At 39.6% G+C, this 21,274-nt stretch overlaps 1 protein-coding gene across 4 annotated transcripts in view; it reads right to left on the bottom strand.

The window, feature by feature from the left end:
• Positions 1–21,274, bottom strand: part of SNX24 (sorting nexin 24) — a 139,875-nt gene that overhangs the window by 6,611 nt on the left and 111,990 nt on the right. For all 4 annotated transcript variants that reach the window (XM_033111088.1, XM_033111090.1, XM_033111087.1 and 1 more), the window contains 2 exons: positions 1,929–2,023; positions 513–545 (listed from right to left, as the gene is read on the bottom strand). In XM_033111088.1, the coding sequence (XP_032966979.1) occupies positions 513–545; positions 1,929–2,023 (128 nt within the window). The remainder of the gene's footprint in view (positions 1–512; positions 546–1,928; positions 2,024–21,274) is intronic.

The following is a 21,274-nucleotide window of genomic DNA, read 5'->3' as shown; positions in this document are numbered from 1 at the left end:
GAACAGGCATGTCAGCATCAGGGGACGACGGTAAACAGAAAACACTACAAACTAGCTTTGAGGGGATCAAACTGCTGTGCAGGGACGTCTCAAGGTTTATGTATCTCACCGTGTGGGTGAATCACAGCAAGCAGAGTTAGAGGGAACAAACCAGCCCTGAGCTCATCTTCCCAACCTCTCTTTGTGGAATTTGAAGCAGATATACCATCTACACAATAAATCATGGCTGAAAAGTGTTTTTCTTTAATCTTTGAGTACGATTATTGATAAAACAGTATTCTTATTACTTGTATGAAACAATGTAAGGCCCCTCTTCTTTCACTCCTAGATGTTAACTGGTTACTTCTGTAACTTCTTATCCAGTCTTTATAATCTTAAAATCAATTTCCAAACAAAGGTTTTCAAGAAAATCATGACTTGAAACATTTATACAACCGTAATTAAACTTTTAACAAAACCATAGCCCTATTTTTGATTTATGTAACTCCTGATGGACTACTATGAGTTCTTACCTTGACTCTTCAGATTCTGTCTCATCAAAAGATCTAGACATTTAAAAAAAAAAAAAGAAGAAAAAGAAAAAGACAATGTAAGTTGGGTCGATGTTTATGCGAACAAGAAAAAGAGCCAGTATTTTTAGAGCTCTGAATTGGGAGACATTCTGAAAAGAGAGTTAGGTATTTTCATAGAGTCACAGCATGGTGGTGATTCCTCTAAGGAATCCTAAGACAGAAATATTCTTGAATTTCAATTTTCCTGAAGATCACTTAAAATCTTAAGGCTTTTTGTTCTTTTACTTTGGGACTTACACAATGGAGAAAAGATTTCACTCACTGTCATTCCCAACATCTCTTCTTAAAAATACAAAACCACATACGAATCCCATCGCTCAGTACACGCACGCAAGTTGGACAGGGCACAACTGATAACACATATTATTTGGTGAGCAGGGTGTATAATTCTTATTCTGGGGTGACTGGAAAGTGAGGGAGTAAACACTGCTGGTGAGGGAGCTGTGACAGGTATCTGCAGCCTCTCACTCAGCAGAGAGATGGGTTCAACATGACTCTGGGTGTAGTTAGCTTGAACGACTTGTAGTTAGTGTGGGTCTTTCGGGCGGGTCTGGAGGCAGCTAGGAAATGGATAAAATCATCACCCCCACTGAGAATTGCAAAAAGTCTGAGATGATGTATTTCTTTGTAAATGGATTTGATGTGTCAGAGATACCGGTGACTGTCCTCAGAGGCCACATCAACACCAGTCACGTGCCCAGAGCTGGGTCAGTGGCTTGTTTTGAGTTAATTCTTCAGAATAACTTTTCCTAATTGCTGATGACATCAAAAGCCTGGTTCCTTAGTAGATAGAAATTAGGGTGTGCAGCTCTGCATTTAGAAGTTCCTGAGGGAGAGGCAGCAGGATAGTGGGGAAAGAGCTGTGCTAGAAGGCTTAGGTCTGCCAGCTACAAGGTGAGCAACCTTGGGAAAGGCACTTAATTCTGTGTTGGTTTGCTCAACTCCAAAATGAAGGGAGTTGGGTAAAATCATCCCTAAGGTCATTTATAACTTTGAAATTATATGAATATATGTGCCAAGAAGATACAGATTTTGCTCAAGTATATACAAATAAACAGGCTATCAAGATTCAGAATTCCCACAATGTAACATTACTCCATGTAATAGCATAATTTAAAAGGTCAATTCCTGAAGTCCAAACCAGAGCATTTGGTCATTTGGGCGCAATGGGGGGATGAGGCCTTAGGAGGAATTCCTTTGCCTACAAGCAGGGGGCGAGCGAGTGCCGTCCCAAGCCAAAAGAAGGGGTGTGGCCAGGCTGCCCCTTCTGGCACCACTGTGGGGTATTTGTAAGGCCAGTAAGTGATTGATGAGTATCATAAAATACATGTCCAATATGTAAACAACAATTCTTACCCACAACTCTCCGCCTTTGGTAGAGACGGCAAGTGTCGCACGTTCAGGAAATCAAGGAAAAGTTTAGGAAGTTCTTCATTTTCCAAAATGACAGCCTGTGGAAGCAGAAAACAGAATTAGAAAGTAAAGTTTGCTAGGCAATCAATCAAATGAGCTATTTCAAAAAGTCATAACCGTCCATCAAAGTTCTTACCAGCATCATTCCTCACCATCAACGTGAGGAGTGGTCCCCATTTCACCCCCCAAGGATTCAGACACATGCTATTCAGTATCAGCAAATGCTCCATTTTATCTATTCTTTCACCCAATCAGCATCTAGTATTCAGATGCTGACGAGGAGCAAGACAGTGGGGAACCAAGTAGACATAGTTTCCTATCTTCATGGGGATTCTAATCCAGAGTGAGTATTTAAAAACCTGGGAATCTCAGTAAAACCGCTACGGTATGTACACTGAACTTTCTTTACTGAGAGATTAAGTGGTTTGGTGTGTGTGTGTATCCACAAGAAACCACTACTGTTTAGGAAACACCACACATGTACCCATGGCCTTTTTAACTGGAAGATTTAGTCAAGATCCCTCCGCTATCACCTGTTTTGGCATTAGAATCAACTGACATTTATTGCTATTTGGACAGCTCCACTTAAAGGGTCAGCAACAACTTTACCATGAAGTGTAAATCAGTGTAAATGCTGAAAAAAATCTATAGAGTTGTTCCACTTAGGGAGCTCTGCGAAAGAGCTGGCATAATGGCATAACCATGTCAGTTCTCGCATATCCAAATTACGCAATTTCAAGAAGAAATCTAATGGAGAACTATAGAGTGCATTTTCATAACTATTCTAATTTTAAGAGTCTGTCAGAGGGAGGGAACTGCTTGTACATTTGCCTCTCTCTTTTTTATAAAGACCATGGAAAAAGCATCAAATAATGAAATTAATCTCTGAAATTACTATAACTATTTTCAAGGGTCCTTTTCATAAGTTACCACGGATAATTTAACCCCCCCCCCCAAGAAGCATGTGCTGCTTAAAGAACAATGAGAATACTGGTGACACATCATTTACACAGCTGATCAGAAAAAGCTCTGCAAGGTGATGCATAAGGTACATGACAAATGACAAAACTATGGTCAAATTAGGTGTGTCTTTTATATACACAATTCTATAGAATGTCATAATTTACATACTGAGATGCCCCATTTCTCACAGGGCTTTGGAATACTGTTCCCCAGGTCAGGGCACGTAAATGGAATGAACAACTACACAGGTCATCAGTCCTGGCAGGCTGACCTCCGTACCACACTACTGCTCACCCTTCCTGCTGTTCAGTGCCTGGAGAGGGACCTACTGGAGAGCCAGCCTGCTGGGCTGTTACTATTCCTTACACAGCGCACTGTACCCACTGATGCTTAAGGAATGAAAAAGGGAAGAAAAGTATTTGGGGTTATACTTTATTTCATGAAACAAATATTTATTGAGCATCTATCATATTAGGCACTGGGATATGGCAGTGAACATTATGAGGTCCAGTAGAGTGTGGACTGTGGAGAAAACAAGCAATAAACAAATCAACAAATACATAATTTAAACTTGCCTTAGAATGTAGTGATATGGAACTTAAAACTCTACTACTCTCTAAATGTTTTCCCATCTACTCACCTATCCATCCGTCCATCCATCCATCCATCCAGTCATCCACCCATCTTTTCATCTATCTAAAATGTTTACTCTTTTCTTGATTATGAAAGTAGAAAAACTCATAAAATAGAGGAAAAATCTCCTCTATCCAGAGGCATACTTTCATTATGATTTCAGTAAATTTCCTTCAAATTATTTGACTTTCATCTAAATTTTTATCTACCCGAGGAAAGTTTTGGGATGCCCAGGAGGTCATTATTTCAGTGCCCAGAACTCAAAAGTTCCAGAAATCATCATACCTATGAAGCTCCAAGGAATTTTTGCCATATTGCAATGATTATCTACTTGTTTCCAGATATCTGGTTAAGAGGCTAATATAATCCTTATTTGAATAATAAAGCTTAATGTTGTAACAAATACAGAGCTGTCCACTCAAGCAATAGTGTTAATTATGTGTACAAGTGGTAGCTTTCAGATTTAAAAAAAAATGGAGGGGGGGTAGTAACATTCTTATCTCCACCCCCACCTTTTAAAATAAATTAAATCAATAACACGTGTGGGACACTTTTAATGACCTGAACTACTTAATTTCCAGGATCTTTAGACATGTCATCCATCACAGCAGTATGGAGGAAGACATCTCTTGAGTGTTCAGGGGGGTTACTTTGGTTTTATTAATGCAAGATTTAGGGAATTTTAACAAGGTGAATTGTTTATTTGCCGTGACAGATTGGCTTACAATGCACTGGCTACATCTACAGCATGGTCATTAATGACAAAAGACAGGCAAAAAGCTGTTTACACCGCAACACCATGATAGGGATCAATCCCGCTCAGCCTCCCCACACGGAATATTCCAAACAGATGATCACATTGCTTTAGGTAAGATACACTGGCAAAAAAAAAAAAAAAGATATAGAAAGCTCCAGAAATTTGTGAGCATTTTTGTTAAATGTTCACTGACTATCCTCAAATAGTATTTTTCCATAAGCAAGGACCGATATGGATTTCAAGATTTACAGGTATAAAAAAAGCAGCACTGGGGGGTGCGGTTAGTTAAGCATTCAGTTATGTGGTAGGAATATTTCTTAACTCTGCTAAGGCTTGTAAGAAAACAATTAATACTTAAGCCAAACACAGATAGAGTATAATGTAGTAGAATTTACCTAATTTAATATAGTATGTACAAGTTAAATGACTGTCATGAAATATAGAGATGCGAAAGAGAAATTAAATTAGTTCAACCTCTCATTCCATGAGAGATCCAGCAGTGAAGTAGGGCCTCACGACTGTTCTATTTACATCTTCAGTTTCTTAAAAAGCCACCTCTCATTCCATGAGAGATCCAGCAGTGAAGTAGGGCCTCACGATGTTCTATTTACATCTTCAGTTTCTTAAAAGCTTTTGCTCAAGAAGAACCACTCCTTCTAGAAGCTGCACCCTGGGCCATCCCTCATGCTTGGGAACGCAGTCTGGTCTAAATCACCCAACTTTATTCAGTAGATAAGCTCTTAATTTAAAAAAAAATATGTAAATACATTTTTGAATATCAAATCCTATTTCCCCATTGTTTTAACTTGCTTCTCGGCATTTTTGATTAATCTTCAATGGCTAGTCATCTTCATTCTTTAGAGAGGCAGCGTGGTGTAGTAGGATGTCTGTGGCTTTAGAGCAACATGTCCTGGGCTCGGAACACCTCCTCTGTCTACCTGAAATGATTACTGTGAGGATTAGATGATGTCTCCAGGAGTCTGGCACACAATTAACATTCAATAAATGTTAATTCTGTTTCCTTTGAATCTTTCTGTTGTATCAATTCCCAATAACCTCCTTTATCGGTTTTCGAAGTTTGGATTATCGTCCATTTAGCAAACGGAGCTTCTTAGCCCTCAATGATTCATGATCCCTTTGAACCTGGATGAAAACTGAGATCTTGCTTGCTGAAAAATACACATACATATACAATTGTGCTGACAGTGGCGGGGGAGGGGGCGGGTCACAGGCCCCTGACTGCACTACCAAGGACACAGGCTTTTAGCTCCGATGTGGCAGCTCTACCACAGGGCACACTTTTCACCTGGTCTGCTGCACCTGCGCTGTATGCTAGTGCCCCAAAGGACACGTTGGTCTTCTTGTTTCCATTTTCTACCTTTGTCAATCAGAACCCTGCTGGAGGGTGCGTGGCCTTGCTATTAGAATTCATGAGTGTTCTCAGCTCTGAGCTGTGGTTGAAAATATCTGTCTGGCCAACAGTTTAGTAGTTTACCAGAGAGTAAGGGTTGGGGGTAGTGGAAGAGGGAAAAGGGGATCAAATATATGGTGATGGAAGGAGAATGACTCTGGGTGGTGAACACACAACGGGATTTATAGATGATGGATTACAGAATTGTACACCTAAAACCTATGTAACTTTACTAACAATTATCACCCCAATAAATTTAATAAAGTTATATATATATATATAAATATAAAATCTGCCTGGCAATGAGGCTAGCCTGGTGAAGGATTCTTCTCACACACCTAAATCTACTGCTGCACTGAATTTAGAACGCTGTTCATATTCATGGCTTCTCTGTTTTCTCTATGTAACTCTAGAATTCAATCATCTGGGGTGTTGAGGGGTCCCCAAATTAGCAAAACAGGGAGACAAATATAATTTCAACTATTTTACTGTGGGATCAGAGTGCAGCTGATGAGGCATTAGTTCGCTGCACCTGTTCCGAAGGGGGCATTGTGAACTGCTAGGCAGTGATGGGTCCCAGGCCCAGGGCTACCTAATTGATTAACTAATAACGCTGATGGTAGACTTCTGACACTGGAGGCAAGCTGGGAGGCGTGGCTAGGCCACTAATTTAAGCAGTAAAATATCAGAATTCAAAATATGATGAGTTGAAGACAAAGTTGGAAATATATCCCATTAAATTAAAATTTACAGGTATAAGTACTAAGTCAAAAACTATACACAGCAGGATTCATTACCCAGAAATAAGGTGGAGAGTAGCTGTTTCGTACAAGAGTTGTTGGTTTCAAGTGGTGGGTCAGCAAGAAGCGCTGCTTCCACAAGACAGAAAACGAGCTGAGTAATCCTGTCACTCTACTTCATGCAATAGTATCATCTTCCATAAGAAGAGGTCACCAAGTAGTGTGGAGCAGGCAGTAGGAGGGCCAAGCAGATAATGTGATCTTTAAGTTAACTAACTGTCCTGTTAAGGAGGGTGGTGATATTTCAAAGCTGCTGGAACAAGAAAGTGCTGTCCAAACCAGCAGAGAAGGAGTCTAACTGAAGCCTGTGCAATAAAACTAGCAAAAGATGGCACATGGATGGGAAGAGCAGTATCGGGAAGAGCTTCGAAATATCCTGGGCTCTGAATGTTTTTAGTTGCTCTTTTAGACACATGCAGACTGCAGATGCTATAGAATTAACAGAAAAATGCAGTAAAGAAATTTCTGTCAATTTATCACTTAGGCAGTATGCAGACTAAAAATCAGATTATTATTAAGATGCACAACAGGAAACAGGGTTAAATCAAACAGTTGTGTAACAAGTGTATGATACGCTCTGTAACAGACTTGCTACTACTATATCCAACTCGGATAAATATTAAAACTGGGCAATCAAGTATACCTTGTAAGGAGAAAAACAAATTATTATTCTTTACACAATGTTACTCACTTCAGAAGAATAAATTGCTTTACTTAAAATAGACCAGATATTCGGTTAGAAAATTCACTCTAGAGAAAGAATGGAAAAAAAAAATCTCCTGTTCTACAAAAACATTTACAAAAACGTACCAGAATGGGGAAGAAAAACAACAGTATTGCCATCAGTATCCCTTGCAAGCTCAATGTTTACTCTAGGAGAAATGTCTTTTTTATTGAAAAGGTGCAATTATCATCATGTAACACAAATCACAAAATCCCGATTTTTCTACCTTATCAGCTTTATAAAATCATGTTCCCAAAGGAAACCATTGATTAGTTGCACATGTTCTTTCTGTGACATCCCAAATACTTAATTGTCAGTTATCTTTTCTTCTTTGGTAAGTAAAATGTAGTCACAAAATTACAGAGGGACTTGTTCTGCCTTAACCTTCGCTAGATGCCATCATGCAGTGGAAAACACTGGTAAAATATCACAGGATAACGCCGTTCGACAAGGGAGACATATAAACACTGTAATGATTTCCCACGAGTTTCCATTTTAGAAAATTGTCACTAAGGCGAGCATAAACGGTGACACATCTCCACTGAGGACACGAGGAAATCGAACGCTGGCATTCTAGTTAGGTCCAAACCTACCCAGCAGCCAATTATAACAGGAACGGAACATCTAGTTGAAAACTTGGACCAAGACCACTTTGCTAACCTTCTAAGATCGCTGCACAAAGCTGCATTGTTTTCACCGATTTGATCCTTTTATTCTCTTTTCAAAACATTATATATAAAAAAAAAAAACACCCACATTCTTCCCATTGTCTATCAAGGTTTGTTACAAACTGCAAGGAACCCCTCTGTCACAAAAGCCAGGACACTGAACTAAGTTGGGAGGTTTCTAAGAGTCCTTAAAGCCCTTTCCCTAGTCCATCTAGTTTGGTTTGAAACGTCCGATGGTTGGGGTGACAAAGTTCACGACAGTTTTTCCATCTCTTCACCAGGAAAGATGCTTCATAACACACCTACCTACCTCAGAGGTGCAGCTAAGAACAAGGAGGGAGAAAAATCAATACCTGCTCACTGCAGTAAGTGGGGCTGCAGTGTCAGCGTCCTCTGGGACCGAAACCTACCCACACATGGAGGCCCTGCAGTCCTCAGTCTCCACTTACTCGTCCGCAGCATTTGCTACAATTTCACAAAATGAGCACAGGAGCGCTTTTAAAAACCAGCCAGTAAACAGAGCTAAGAAGGCTCAGGACTTCCTAAAACATAAAATCAGATGTGCTTCTGAAGAACCTCTGTACCATGCATCCTTTTTGTATGTGACACCATTCCCAAGACATATCTACTCTGTGCCTAGAAAAAAAGTCACGCTATTCCTAGAATTCAAACAGTCTGCTGTGGTTTCACAGGCCCTCAGAGAGTATCTTGCAAGAAATCTGAGGACCTGCACTAAAAGCTGAAGCTAATGAGGGGCTATTTAAGAGGGTAAAAAAATATGAGGAAAAAAAATAATAATGCAATTTGGCTTCAGAACGATTCGAAAAAATACCATTTCTGATAGTACAGCTAAAAAGACAAAACTAACAGTGGAACAAGAGAAACTGGAAAACCAACCACCTTGTGAGCTATTTTAATATCAAAATTATGTTCTGGAATATTTATTCACATACAAATATTTATTTAACACCTGCTAAGCACTACCACTGGCACAACAGTTAGCCAAGCAAACATAGTCCTGCCCTCCCAGGACTTACAAGTCTAGTAGGGAAGATGGATGGTATTCAAAGCATCACAGTAATGAATGTGAAATTCCAAACTGAAACAAGCACCTTTAAGGGAAGTAGCTGGCTGTTTCAAGCATTCGTAACAAATCACTCTTAATAACTTGTGGGGTAAAGGAAAGAAAGCTTTCCTGGGAAGGTGATCCTAGAGCCGAATGAGTAAATAGGGTAAAGGGAGTGGGTATTTGACAGAAGCACATCCTGCTCAAAGGCCTGTGGAAGGTGGAAGCAAAGTATCAGAAAAACAGAAAGGCAGCCAGTGTGGCTGTGCCTGAGAAAACAATAAAGCTGAGTACTAGAGGAGGAAGGCGCACTGAGATGGACAGGTTGGGCGGGGCTTCTGGGTCAAGTGAAGGCTTTTGCTCTTTCTCTTCAGTGGCTCTGGGAGCCATTGAGCGGTGTTACCTGAGTGGGTGGTAAATGGGTTCTCTAGGTACCCATGACATGATGTGATTTATATTTTGACTACAACTGGAACAGCGGTAGTGTTCCTCAGATCCAATTATCACACATTAAATCTTTTTGGCTGTCTCTAAACTGCTTCTTAATCAAGTCATTGAGTCAATGTTAACAACTATAATTCATTTCCTATTTGGTTTCTTTTTACATTATCTGCCTGGTCTGTTTTTCTTCGATTCTTGATCTTATGCCTTCAATTGTTTTAGATATTTTCATTTTCGGTTTCCATTAAATTATCCTCGCACTTGAAGTTCTTGGGATTTAATCCTGCTGTTTTGTGTCTGCTGACACAATCCTCCCGTTATAGCTGTTTATTTTCTTCTGTGTTTTACAGTTTTGGTTCATGAGCTCATCGTCAGTCATGGCTTTACCTGTGGGATAGGCCAGGCCAAGTTCAAGATATGTCCTCCCTGAGTGGTTTTGCTTCTATTCCTAGGAAGCAGATTTCAACGATTTCATTAACTTTTTAGATCGGGGGTTATGAGACCATGCAGACACTGAAAATATAAACCCTAAACTCTCACAAAACATGGTTGAGAAGCGTTAGAAAAACTTTTGTCCATGATCAGAGTATTTTCCATAGGTCAATGGCCCCCAACAAAGTGGGTTACAGGTATGTGGGGAGTTAAGCAAGACAATTAATTGTGATTCAGGAAAACAAATATTAAAATTTCTATTTATTTCAGATTAAAATATAAAGAAATGTAACTCTTAATTTTTAATGTATGGACTATAGTAGTACATGTGTATAACTTATTAAATACACATATATTGGAGTGTTACGCACTTTTTTTTAATAAGGGTATATAGTCAGTCCTAGGCCATTAGATTACGCCTCTGACCGTAGTGCAATAGTTGTAATAGGCCCAATCTGTTCAAACAGCACTACTGAAATAGTCTACCTTAGCCTAGTTTATCCTTTCACTAAAGGTGTAGCTCTATTATTGGAAATGCACTTCCTACCTCTTTTCAACTGGCCAATTCCTCCTTATTCCTTCAAGTCTCACTCAGCTCAAGGGTTATCTCCCTTAGGAAACTTTCCCTAAACCCTCAGGTTGGGCTAAGTTATTTCTTTTTTGGTGAAATTGCAGAATTTCATGTGATGCGATGACTAATATTGGATCAAGTCATATTACCTTTCACCAATTTTAACCTACCAAATATAGCAAATTTCATGTGATCTATAACAACAATATCTATTTAAGGCCCACTCTGTACCAGGTTCTTTATCTTATTTAATTTTCACAATACTGTGACACACTATCACTATCCAAATTCTACATATGAGAAAGGTGAAATTACCTGTGCAAGGTTTCTCAGAGGGTAAGGGGACAGCCAAGATCTTGCTAGTGCCAAAACGATTGATCAACTGATGTATCAATTCACTGAGCCATTCATTCATTCATTCCATTAAGAACTATTGACATTTATTGCCTGCACAACAGCATTATGCTATATAGTTTGGTTCTTTTGTTACTGAATTTTATTGGAATCCTTTACTTTCCTTATGTACATTTTCCCACTGTATTTATAAATTTATCCCATAGACAAATTTAAGGGAGCCACTGAAATTGAATCCCTTAAAATACATTCCTCGTTTTCCTTCGATTTTAAATTTATCTTAATATCTCAACTAATTCTTACAAGTATATAAAGACTGCCAGAAAAAGAAAGGCAACAAATTCCATTAATCTCTGTCCTATATTAAAACAAACAAACAAAGAAACAAACAAAAAACAGAAAACAAAACAAGAGTAAAATCCAAGAGTCCGGCTTGGTAACATTTCAAAACCTATCCAACAATCTCTGACCAACTAAACTCTTTTTTGACTGGGTAAAATACTTAAAAGCCACATTTTATACACCTCTGATTCACTTAAATTACCTAAGTGTATGTTGAATAACAATGTGACTCAATTAAATATTATAGATAGCATCAGAATTTTTCTTGATGATCCAACAGAAAAAATTCTAAAAGCAATTATAAACTAGCTACTTATCTAGAAGTCAAAACTCAGATCAGCGGATTAACACATTTGAATAAGACTGTATTACAAAGCAAACAAAAACTGATTTAGTAATACAAATAATGGAGTAAAACACTACATTAAATACAAACCATAAAATATGCTTATGGAAGTGCTGTCTTATTACTTTTTAAAAGAAGAAATACTAATCAGAACTAGGCTTGTAAGATATTGCCTGGAGAGAGTCTCAGGAGACTGGTTTTTAATGAAAGATGTATAATTAGCCTAGCCTATGCGTGTTGACGAATTGATGTTCTAAAGTGCTTGAAAACAATTTGCTCTCTCAAGTCCCTTACACATTCCCCCAACTACCTAGCTTATTTCTCTGATTTGTTTAGCATTCCCTTTCTTTACATACTGTGCACTTTGACCCAGCTCCAGCATAACTGGGTTTCACGTGGCATATTTTAGATTGATTAGGCCTTCCTAGGTACACATGTTCTTACTGCATTATAGGGAAGACACATTGTAATCGTCAAATATCTGTTTAATTTTTTTTAATGAAGACCTTCAACACCATTTCATATTTGTCCAGTTACAGGTACTACACTGAGTCCCCTCTTTAAATGTTATAGTTATGCAATTAATGTGTTACATGAATTAAAAAACCCTGGATGAGCAAAGCTCAAAGCACAGTACTCAGTGGGAACACTTAGAGGAAAATGGCTAGAGAGTGAGACAGAAACTTACTTGAAGATGAGGAAGAAGTCCTCAGAGAAATGATACAAGGAATGAAAAGTGGCCCTTGTAGAGATGGTTCATAGATCTAAAGTTGACAACAAATCTATGTAGGAAATAATAAAGAAGTGGGGGAAGAGGCCCTTGCCCTCTTGGCTGCAACAAAAAATGTGGCCAATGAAATTGTTCACGTAAAACACACAGGTGGGTTAATAATAGCCCAAAGAGACTACACCAAGGGAGATGAAACACAATGGCAAGAAAGACGAAAAAGTAGGCCTATATGTACATGGCTGCTAATCACTGAGCAGTAAGTCCAAGTAGGAACCTGTTCTCTGAGTTCATAGAAAGAAGAACGTATTTCCTCTGGTCCTTCTCCCAAATCTAACACTGAAATAAATTCTCCCATATCTTGGAGGTAAATTATAGATGTTTATTTAGGGACATACATTCAACAGTGAACACGCACCCTTTCATGGGGGTTTTCCAGATTATACCAGCCTTTCTTTGATAGATTCCCATGTATCCCTGGGAGGTAGGAACAGAATGATTGTACAGAAGACTACGCCACACTTAAGCAGAAACACTTGAATTCTCTGCCACTGGAGGTTATGGTATAGGCTGTCAGTTGCCTACCCAAGATCCATTCTTCCCTTCTTCCTTATTAATGGAACAGCAATTTTGCTGGGGTGTAGCAAGATGCCAAGCTGGAAAAAAAAAAAAAAAACAAATACCAATAACAACCCCTCCCCAAACATTTCCCATATTTTCTTGCCCAGTGACACAGATCTGGCCACTAAAATGTCAGTGGAAGTCACTGGATGGGAAAGATCCAAAAAGCTCCCTAAAAGTGAATGGTCAGGCTCTGTTGGCCCTCATCTTTTTGCCCATATCTCCGTCCCTTTCCTCCTTTTTCTTGCCTGGAACATTATCATGATTTCTGAACTCAGCTGCCATCTTTTGATCATGAGGGAAAGACCAAAAGAATCAAAGGCATCCAATCCCTGATAATCTTGAGCCACTGAACCAAAACTCAGAAATACCTACCACTGGTAACATTTGAGAAAATAATATGTTTGTGGAAGACGAACCCCAGCTTTAGTTAAGTCCTTTTATTTAGGCTTTACCGGTGGTAGTACACGAACGCCTATTGATACAGATGTCTTACCTCTGTAGATCGTAAATGTTTTGGCCCATACAGCAGAGTAGTGGGTAGAGTGCTTAAAAGAAAAAGACAGAGAGAGAGGAAAAAACACAAATCTGCTATTCTACGTCTACTGTTTTAATACTGGGTACAATACGTTTAAAAGAAAGGAAGGAAGAAAGGAAGAAAAGGAGGGAGGGAAAGAAGGAAAAATAGAGGAGAAAACGACCAACCCTGATATTCTATTTTTAACTTACTACTTTAAAAAAGACCATAAGATAAGTAGCCTATGAAAAAGCAATTAGGTTCACACTTACACTGCACTATCTTTAAAAAGCAAGAAAAAGACCAACACGTGAAAAACTTGTCTGCCTAACACAGCAGGTACCAGGAACACATATTATGGAACAGTAAAGAAATCAAGCATATAGGTAATGAGATGAGATTAAACAAAGAAAAATGTAAGCTGATTATCCAGAAAAATATCCTACCAAATTGGGTCTATTATACAAATCATAGACAGTATCCCTACGGAAATGGAAAGAGTTTCATTAAACGTATTTTACAAAGGATTGTCCAAATCCTTTAGAATGAGCCATGGGGAATAATTGAACATTGGTTGGTGGAAGAAAATACAATTCTACTTTAACAGGTCTTTTTAATCACAAATTTTATGATCTTTTAACAGCTTTCTATTCAGAGCAATTAAAGGGAGAGAGCAAAGGTTTACACTAATATGCTAGCAACTTAAAATGCTTCAAGCAGAAGTTTTTCATCTTGAAGATCTTAGCTAAGCTTGAGGGAGAAACACTAATTTCCTCCCAAAATAAATAAATAAAGAAGCAGCAGCTGTGCGACGAGCCGCTGGTGTCCAAAGGTAACATACTTGCATTCATTTCTGATTCTTGCCCGTACCTGTCCCCGGTACACAGGCTGCTGAGGAACCGGACATCACTGGGGTGAGGAAGACGTGCAGGGGAAACACAAAGGTATGGCCAAATACAAGGGCGGGACCGTGCACAACAACCTGGACAGCCCATCAGGCCAACACGGTAACCATGCTAGTCACCCAGACAAGGGATCCCAGGCAGTGGTCACCCCGACCACCCTCACCCCCAGCCTGTCCCAACGGTGCCCTGCAAAGGAGCCAGGGAGGTTCGTGGGAGCAGCTGACAGGTGTGCTCGTTTTGTGTGACAACAAATCTTTTTTGTGTATATTTCCCCAACGTTCAGCTGGTTGTGATCACCTGCGGGCAGCCAATGGTCAAGTGAAAACTACAGCTATTATTTTATAGTTACCTAGAATTAACAGGTAGGCCGTTTCAGTTTACAAGAACTGTATGCACTTTTTTTTTTTTGTGGTGTATGCACTTTTGAACGTTTATTTATTTAAATTGTTTAAAACTAATCTTAGGCAAGTTTCTGAGGTTCTCTGTACATCAAAGAGGGTCACTAACATATCTACCTCAGAGGTTGCAGTCATGCTGAAAGGAGATTCATGCCTATAAAGAAGCTGCTACAGTGCCTGGTATACTGTAAGCACCTAATAAATATTATTATTTATTATTATGCTTAGTAGTAGTACAACATGAACAAAAATAATCTGACTACGACAGTAGCTAAATAACTTAAATATCCGACTTAAAGAAAGGGAACATTTTTTATATGGTTTTACTTGTGTCATTATTAACTTTTTCTTTAAAAAAGCTTGTGCTTTGTATGTAATCCAATTATGTTGTAACTTCCTCACCTCTGAATGCATGTACTAATGCACACACACAGGCAAAAGTATTTGTTCTATGGACTTTTTACACAGAACTATTTAGTCAGATCTTCAAAGCACTATCTCTGGCGGACGGTAAGCTCAGACATGACCTAGGTCTTTTTTGAATAGTGTTGCTTTTCTACTATCAGTGAGACCTCCAATCCATTGATTTGGAACTTTCTCACTTCCATCAGCCCCCTTTGACGCTTCCGCCCTCATTGTCCAACTTAAGATTCCATGATCTACATCATAATCAGTTTCCTAAAAGGCCTCTAACACCATCAGCCCCTCTCACTCTGTTGAACTCAGGACCTCCCAGTTCTGGAGGAATCCTAGCTTCTCTTACCCATGCCTTGACCCAAGCTACTAAACGCTGCGAGAACACCACACAATACAAACAAACAGGTATCACTTTAAATTTAAGCTCTTATCCACAAAATATTGACTTGCTACTTTTTGCTAGAACAGTGGTTCTCCAACTTTCGTCAGCATCCGAATCACATGCAGGGCTTGTTATAACACAGACTGCTGGATCCCACCTTGTAGGTCTGGGGTGGGGCCTCAGAATCTGCATTTGAAAGGAATTTCCAAGTTCCCAGGTGATGTTGATGCTGCTGGTCCAGATACCACACTTTGAGAACCACTGCTCTAAAGGAATCACGTTACCCATTTCATACCTTCTCCTCTCTCCTTGACTCTCCCTGACCCCTTCCTCCACCCTCCCTCTCAGCTGATAACCACTGTTCACACTTCAGTGAGCATATCGAAGCCACACAGCCCAATGTCCCTCATGTTCACCCCACCTACTCCATCCACATCACTCTTCCCTCAAACTCTAATCCTTCCTCCTTATAGTAGAGGAAGTGCCCCTCCTTCTATCGGAAGGAAGTGCCTCTCCTATTCTTCTAGCGATACTCTGGCTTTTAGCCCACCATTGACTTTCTCAAATATGTATTTCTTTAGTTATAGTCCTTCTCTCCTGTGCCTATTCACTATCTAATTCTATGTTTCCTTCCAACCATCCATCCATCCATCATCTTTGCTGAATCACTCCTATCAGCATATAAACATGCTCTAGTATTTCATTTGCAAACAACAGAACAAAATAAACAAACCAAAAATATCCCTCGGATATACAGCTTATTCTCTGCTCCCTTTCATGGCAAAAGTTCTCAAGAGTATTCTACAGATGTCGTATCCATCCTCTTCAAACTGGTTTTGGCCTCCGCCACCGTTCTCAGTTTGTCAAGACCACAGATCGTTTCATATCGTTAAACTCAATAGCTACTTTTGTCCTCACTCAACTTCTGAGCAGCCAGCACTTAACCAGATAACCGCTCTCCCACTTCCTGAAATACTCTTTTCTTTGTTTCTGCAACTCTTCTGTGTTTTTCTCCTATCTCATTTCTACTCTCCTTTGTTGCCTCTTCTTTTTCCACCCGACCTCAAAATGTTGGGCTTTTTCAAGACTTGGCCAGCAGCCTCTTCTCTCCTCACACCCTCTCCCCAACGGAGCCTACCAGCTGCCATGGCTTTTAAGACCTTCATGCCGACGAGGTACAAATTCACATCTCCAAGCTGGACGTGTCTTCTGGAACTAAATACCTTTCTAACATCTCCACTTGAATTTTTTACAGACATCTTCAATTCAAATGTCCGAAGCAGAACTTAGTATTTCCTTCAAAAACAAACACTCCCACCCCATCGCCCAAACTGCCACTCTCTCCTCCTCCATCACCTTCCTCACCTCAGCAAATGAGAGCACCATTCACCCAGCTGCCAAAGCTGAAAGCTTCCTTCCCTCACCTTCCACACCCAGCCTCGCATCACCATCTGGAGCTCCTCTCCACTCACTCCTAAAGCTGCGGCCACGGTGGTCTTCAGAGCCACAGAGGTGCCGCCACTGCTTCCATCTGCAGCCTCTGCACGTGCTGTTCCCTCGCCCTTCTTCTCCTGCCCCACCTGACCGACCTCCTCAGTCTTAGGTCGCAACCTAAATGTCGCCTCAGGGATCGTCCTCCCTGGCGACCTGCCCGGATGCAAACTTTCACTCTCACTCCCTGGTAACTTTTCCTCACTCCCTATTTGTTTCCTGTATAGCACCTGGAATTATTTCCTTTATGTGTTTATTTGGTTTTGTCCACTCAACTCCGGCACCAAAAGGGCAGGACTGGGGCTGCCTCTTTCACCCTTTACCTCTGCACCCAAGACAGGGCTTTGAATGCATGAGGATTGTTCCAGAGGCAGAATCAGGGCCAGCAAAGGTAAATACTGAGAAGGGAAATTTTGGCTTACAGTAAAGAGAAACTTTACAACTGAAGTCTCCCATGGAATGTTATACTTTGGGAGCTAACAAGTAACCACTGTAGCAAGTTTTTGACCAAAAGCAGCTGGTGGCCCAGTTGCTACAGACGGTTGTAGCAAGGATTTATAGACAGGTAGGAAATTAAGCAAGGCATTTGCTAAGAAAAAGAGTAATATCTAATACTTACATAATATTTTATGGCTTGCTAAGTGGCTTCACATATACCCCGGTCACTTAATCCTCATAACCACCTCTGAGGTAAATAAGATCAAGAGGATTTTGTGGTTGAGAAAACTAATTCTGAGATGTTAAATGACGTGCTTCCCTTCCCAAGAACACCAAGCTCAGATCCTCCGAGGTGGGCAGTCTGCCCCCTGGGGTGGGGGAGCACGCAGGTCTTGCACCATTTCCTAGTTGCACTGTCTCTCTGAAGGGTTCTTGGGTTCCTATTCTTACAACCTTCTGGTTGTTCAGGGGTCAGCTGCTCCTCCTTCATCCACCAGCCAGAGGTGGGCCCACAACCCCTCCCTTAAGCTCTGGAGCAGAGCCAAGGTGTGGCTGAATAGTTAAGCCAGACTCAACCAAGGAGGACGACTAAGGGAAACAGACAGAGAGGGTTGACTAGATGGTGTGGTACAAATTACCAACAAAATAAGCCATTGCTCATCTAAGTCTTGGGGAAAAGAAACCAAACAGAACAGTGATGCTGCCATTTGGTGTCAGACTTACCCTGCTACTCCAGTGAAACCCTTTTCAACCCCGTTATTACAGTTCATTCTAAGCTGGACATCAATAAGGATCAAAAGGGAAACTGGAAACGGCCTTTCCGTACACTTTTTAATGGCAAAATGCAGGTTGAAAAGTAACAAGTTTAACTCGTCTTTAATTTTTAAATCTTTTTATCATAAGTGCTAAAAACAATTGCTAGAATTTGATATTTTAACTTTTTTTTTTTTTTTTTTTTTTTACATAGTACACCATGTTTTCGTTTTGGGAAGAGGAAAACTGCTACTTGCTACTCTTGTCTTGAGTACAATTTTGCAACCAGAAAACAGCTGAACCAGATAGCAAACAGAACTCTTTTAAAACATGCCTCCGAATAATGAATAATGCAGTGAGACGCTTCCCAACTGTGATAACTTTTCTTGTTTTGTCTCACTGATATTTTCTTATGAGGGTTTTTGGGTCAGAGTAAACTCCTGAGGACTGATCTGACATTCCCTTTGAAACTAATTACATTAAACAGCAGGTGCCTACTCCAAGTCGGGAAATTCAGTGCACTTGGGGTTAATGCTCTCATTTTAAAGGAGCTTCTTCATGCTTAAGATATCCTCAGCTCCACTAAGTAGCAGCTCTTAGAATCCACTCCGAATGTTTTTGTGTTTAAAAATGAATTGCCTAGTAAGAAAAATCTACCTTTCAAGTTAAGGCTTTTAACAGATCACTGCGATGACCAAGCACATGTACGCAGGGCATGTGCTGCCGGGAGAAGGGTGATGGATCTGGGCCTGTGTTTGAACTCGCTCCCTGTAACCCCAGTTTTGATAGAATAGGCATTTCTTCACCAAGAAATTTGCATGTAATTTCTTACATGCAAATTTGCATTAGATGCAAATTTCATTGATGGAAATAGGGACTCCTCTGAAAAAAACAGTGATGCTGATCCTATAGCAAATGAATGGATCTATGATTTTTCATTGGCTTATGTTATTATTCTGATGAATGGCGACACAATTAATACGAATATTTAGCAAACTCCAAGATAACACTTTTTTAAATACAACAACCTGACTCGAAATAAAAATAGAGGGAATACAATCATAGCTTTAAAACAATTGCTCCTGACTTTGCTGCTTGTATTTGAAGGATGTTGACGAAGTGTGAATAGGCTGTCCTGCTAACATTACACGCTAAACTCCTGGGCTTGGCCTGAAAGTCTGCCTTGGTCAGTAACTCAAATGGATCTGACTCTGAGATGAACAGAATAGAAAGAAAATGGCTTATATTTTATGTAGATGATATATGGTAGAGCCAAAGATTCAAAAATGTTTAAAAATAATAGGTTGTAATTGCCGTAAGGCAGGCAAAGAACAAAAGAGAAAAGAGACTATATAAGACACTCTTTAGTGACGCAATCGTCAGCACAATATGCAAAATTTAAATAATATTCCATGTAAGAGAAAAAAGAAGGGAAGGGAAGTGAAAGTAATAACCAAAATAAAGCCTAAATTATTGCATCTGTGAACAATAATGTCAGGAAAGTTCACTTGAGCTCTTTATTAGGAATAGATAAGAATTTCATTTACTTTTGTCTTTGGGACTAATTTAATAATTATCCTTTTACGTACTGAGAAGAAAATATTATTTATTGAAAATGGAACCTTCCTTTAGTCTGATTTCCTCGGGCAGATCGATAACCAGTGAAATCCCACGTTATTATTGTCAATACTACTACTATTACTATTGAAATAGCTTTCTGAAAAGAGTTAATATTTTTCCAAATGGAAATATCCAACGCTTAGGCAAATACTTAATGTATTACCCATTGAAGATAATATAAGAAAATCCCATGGATGGACCTAAGCTTTGTTATTTTTATTTTTAAATTTAATACCAGTTTTTATTACACTAACGTGCTTCGTTGAAAACTAAGTAGCCTCTCTGAACCACCCACATACCAAACCGAATTGATCTCCCTTTAGTATTTGGGCATTGCGGTACACATGTCTTTCAAACACACGTATTAACATTGTAGTTGTTTAGATATCTGAGTGGCCCAATGAAATGCCTCAAGGCAAGGACTACGTGTCAATAATTTGCTCTGCCAGGCAGCTCTCATAGTAGACGCGCAAACAACCTATGAACATTGGCATCTTTTCCCCGTTTGTTGACAGTATGCTACAACTTCTGCTAAGTATAAAACTTCATCCCCTGAGAAATGCTTCTGTTATCACATATCATGTTAGATGACCCATGAGTCTTTTTTGCCAGCAGCACAAATTAAGTGGCCTATAATTCTAAATTTTTGGAATACAAAAAGCATTTTAATTTGCTACAAAATACTATTACCTTTCACACGTTAAATGAAATGTGATCAAACATGGGCTAAAATAACTGCTCAAAACAAAGGGAACTGTAGTCTTTACCAGACGATTAAGTAGCAGTGGAACATGACACAACAGCTCCTTTAGTTCAAGTCCACAAGTAAGGAAGCACTGGAGGTCCATGACACGCAGCAGGTGCTCAACAAATGCAAGTTCCTTTCCCTTTCCCCTTGGCGTTCACTACCGTTAGGGAGTCTGGGGTAAAATTGCTATTATCTACTAAGCCATTCTTCCTGGAAACTAAATGTTTGTCCCAAAGGAAATGACTAAGGCACAAGCAGAAGGAGTTAAATTACTTTCTTTCTGCCTTTCCTTTGCCCCACTTCCTACCTTCTATCTCATTCTCTTGACTGTCTGTAAATGCAGGTTCTAAAAGCCACATGTTAAGATACAACCATAACCTTTCAGGGTGGTGTACATTTAAAGGACAAGTCACCTTCCAAAACTAAAGCAGACTGATGTGTAGAGATTCAAAAACTAACAAATAAGAAAAGGGAGGCACCTCCTATGGTTAACATATATTTGATTTCTCAAGTTTATAAAAAAAGGTGCTCAAACTGTGCCGGCAAAAAAGTAGATTCTGTGAGCATGAGGGAAATTTGGGGGCCGTGATAAAAATGTTCTAAAACGGATCACGCTGATGGTCACAAAACTCTACAAATTTACTAAAAATGATTGAATTGTACACTTATAATGCTTATGATGTGTATATTTTATGATATGTAGATTATACCTCAGTAAAGCTATTTTAAAAAGTGCTTCTTTTCTGTCTTTCCATTCTCTTATA

Source organism: Rhinolophus ferrumequinum, chromosome 7, assembly GCF_004115265.2.
Source record: "Rhinolophus ferrumequinum isolate MPI-CBG mRhiFer1 chromosome 7, mRhiFer1_v1.p, whole genome shotgun sequence".
NCBI lineage: Eukaryota > Metazoa > Chordata > Mammalia > Chiroptera > Rhinolophidae > Rhinolophus > Rhinolophus ferrumequinum.
The sequence above is the reverse complement of the archived record's forward strand: the minus strand, read 5'-3'. Positions and strand labels throughout refer to the sequence as shown.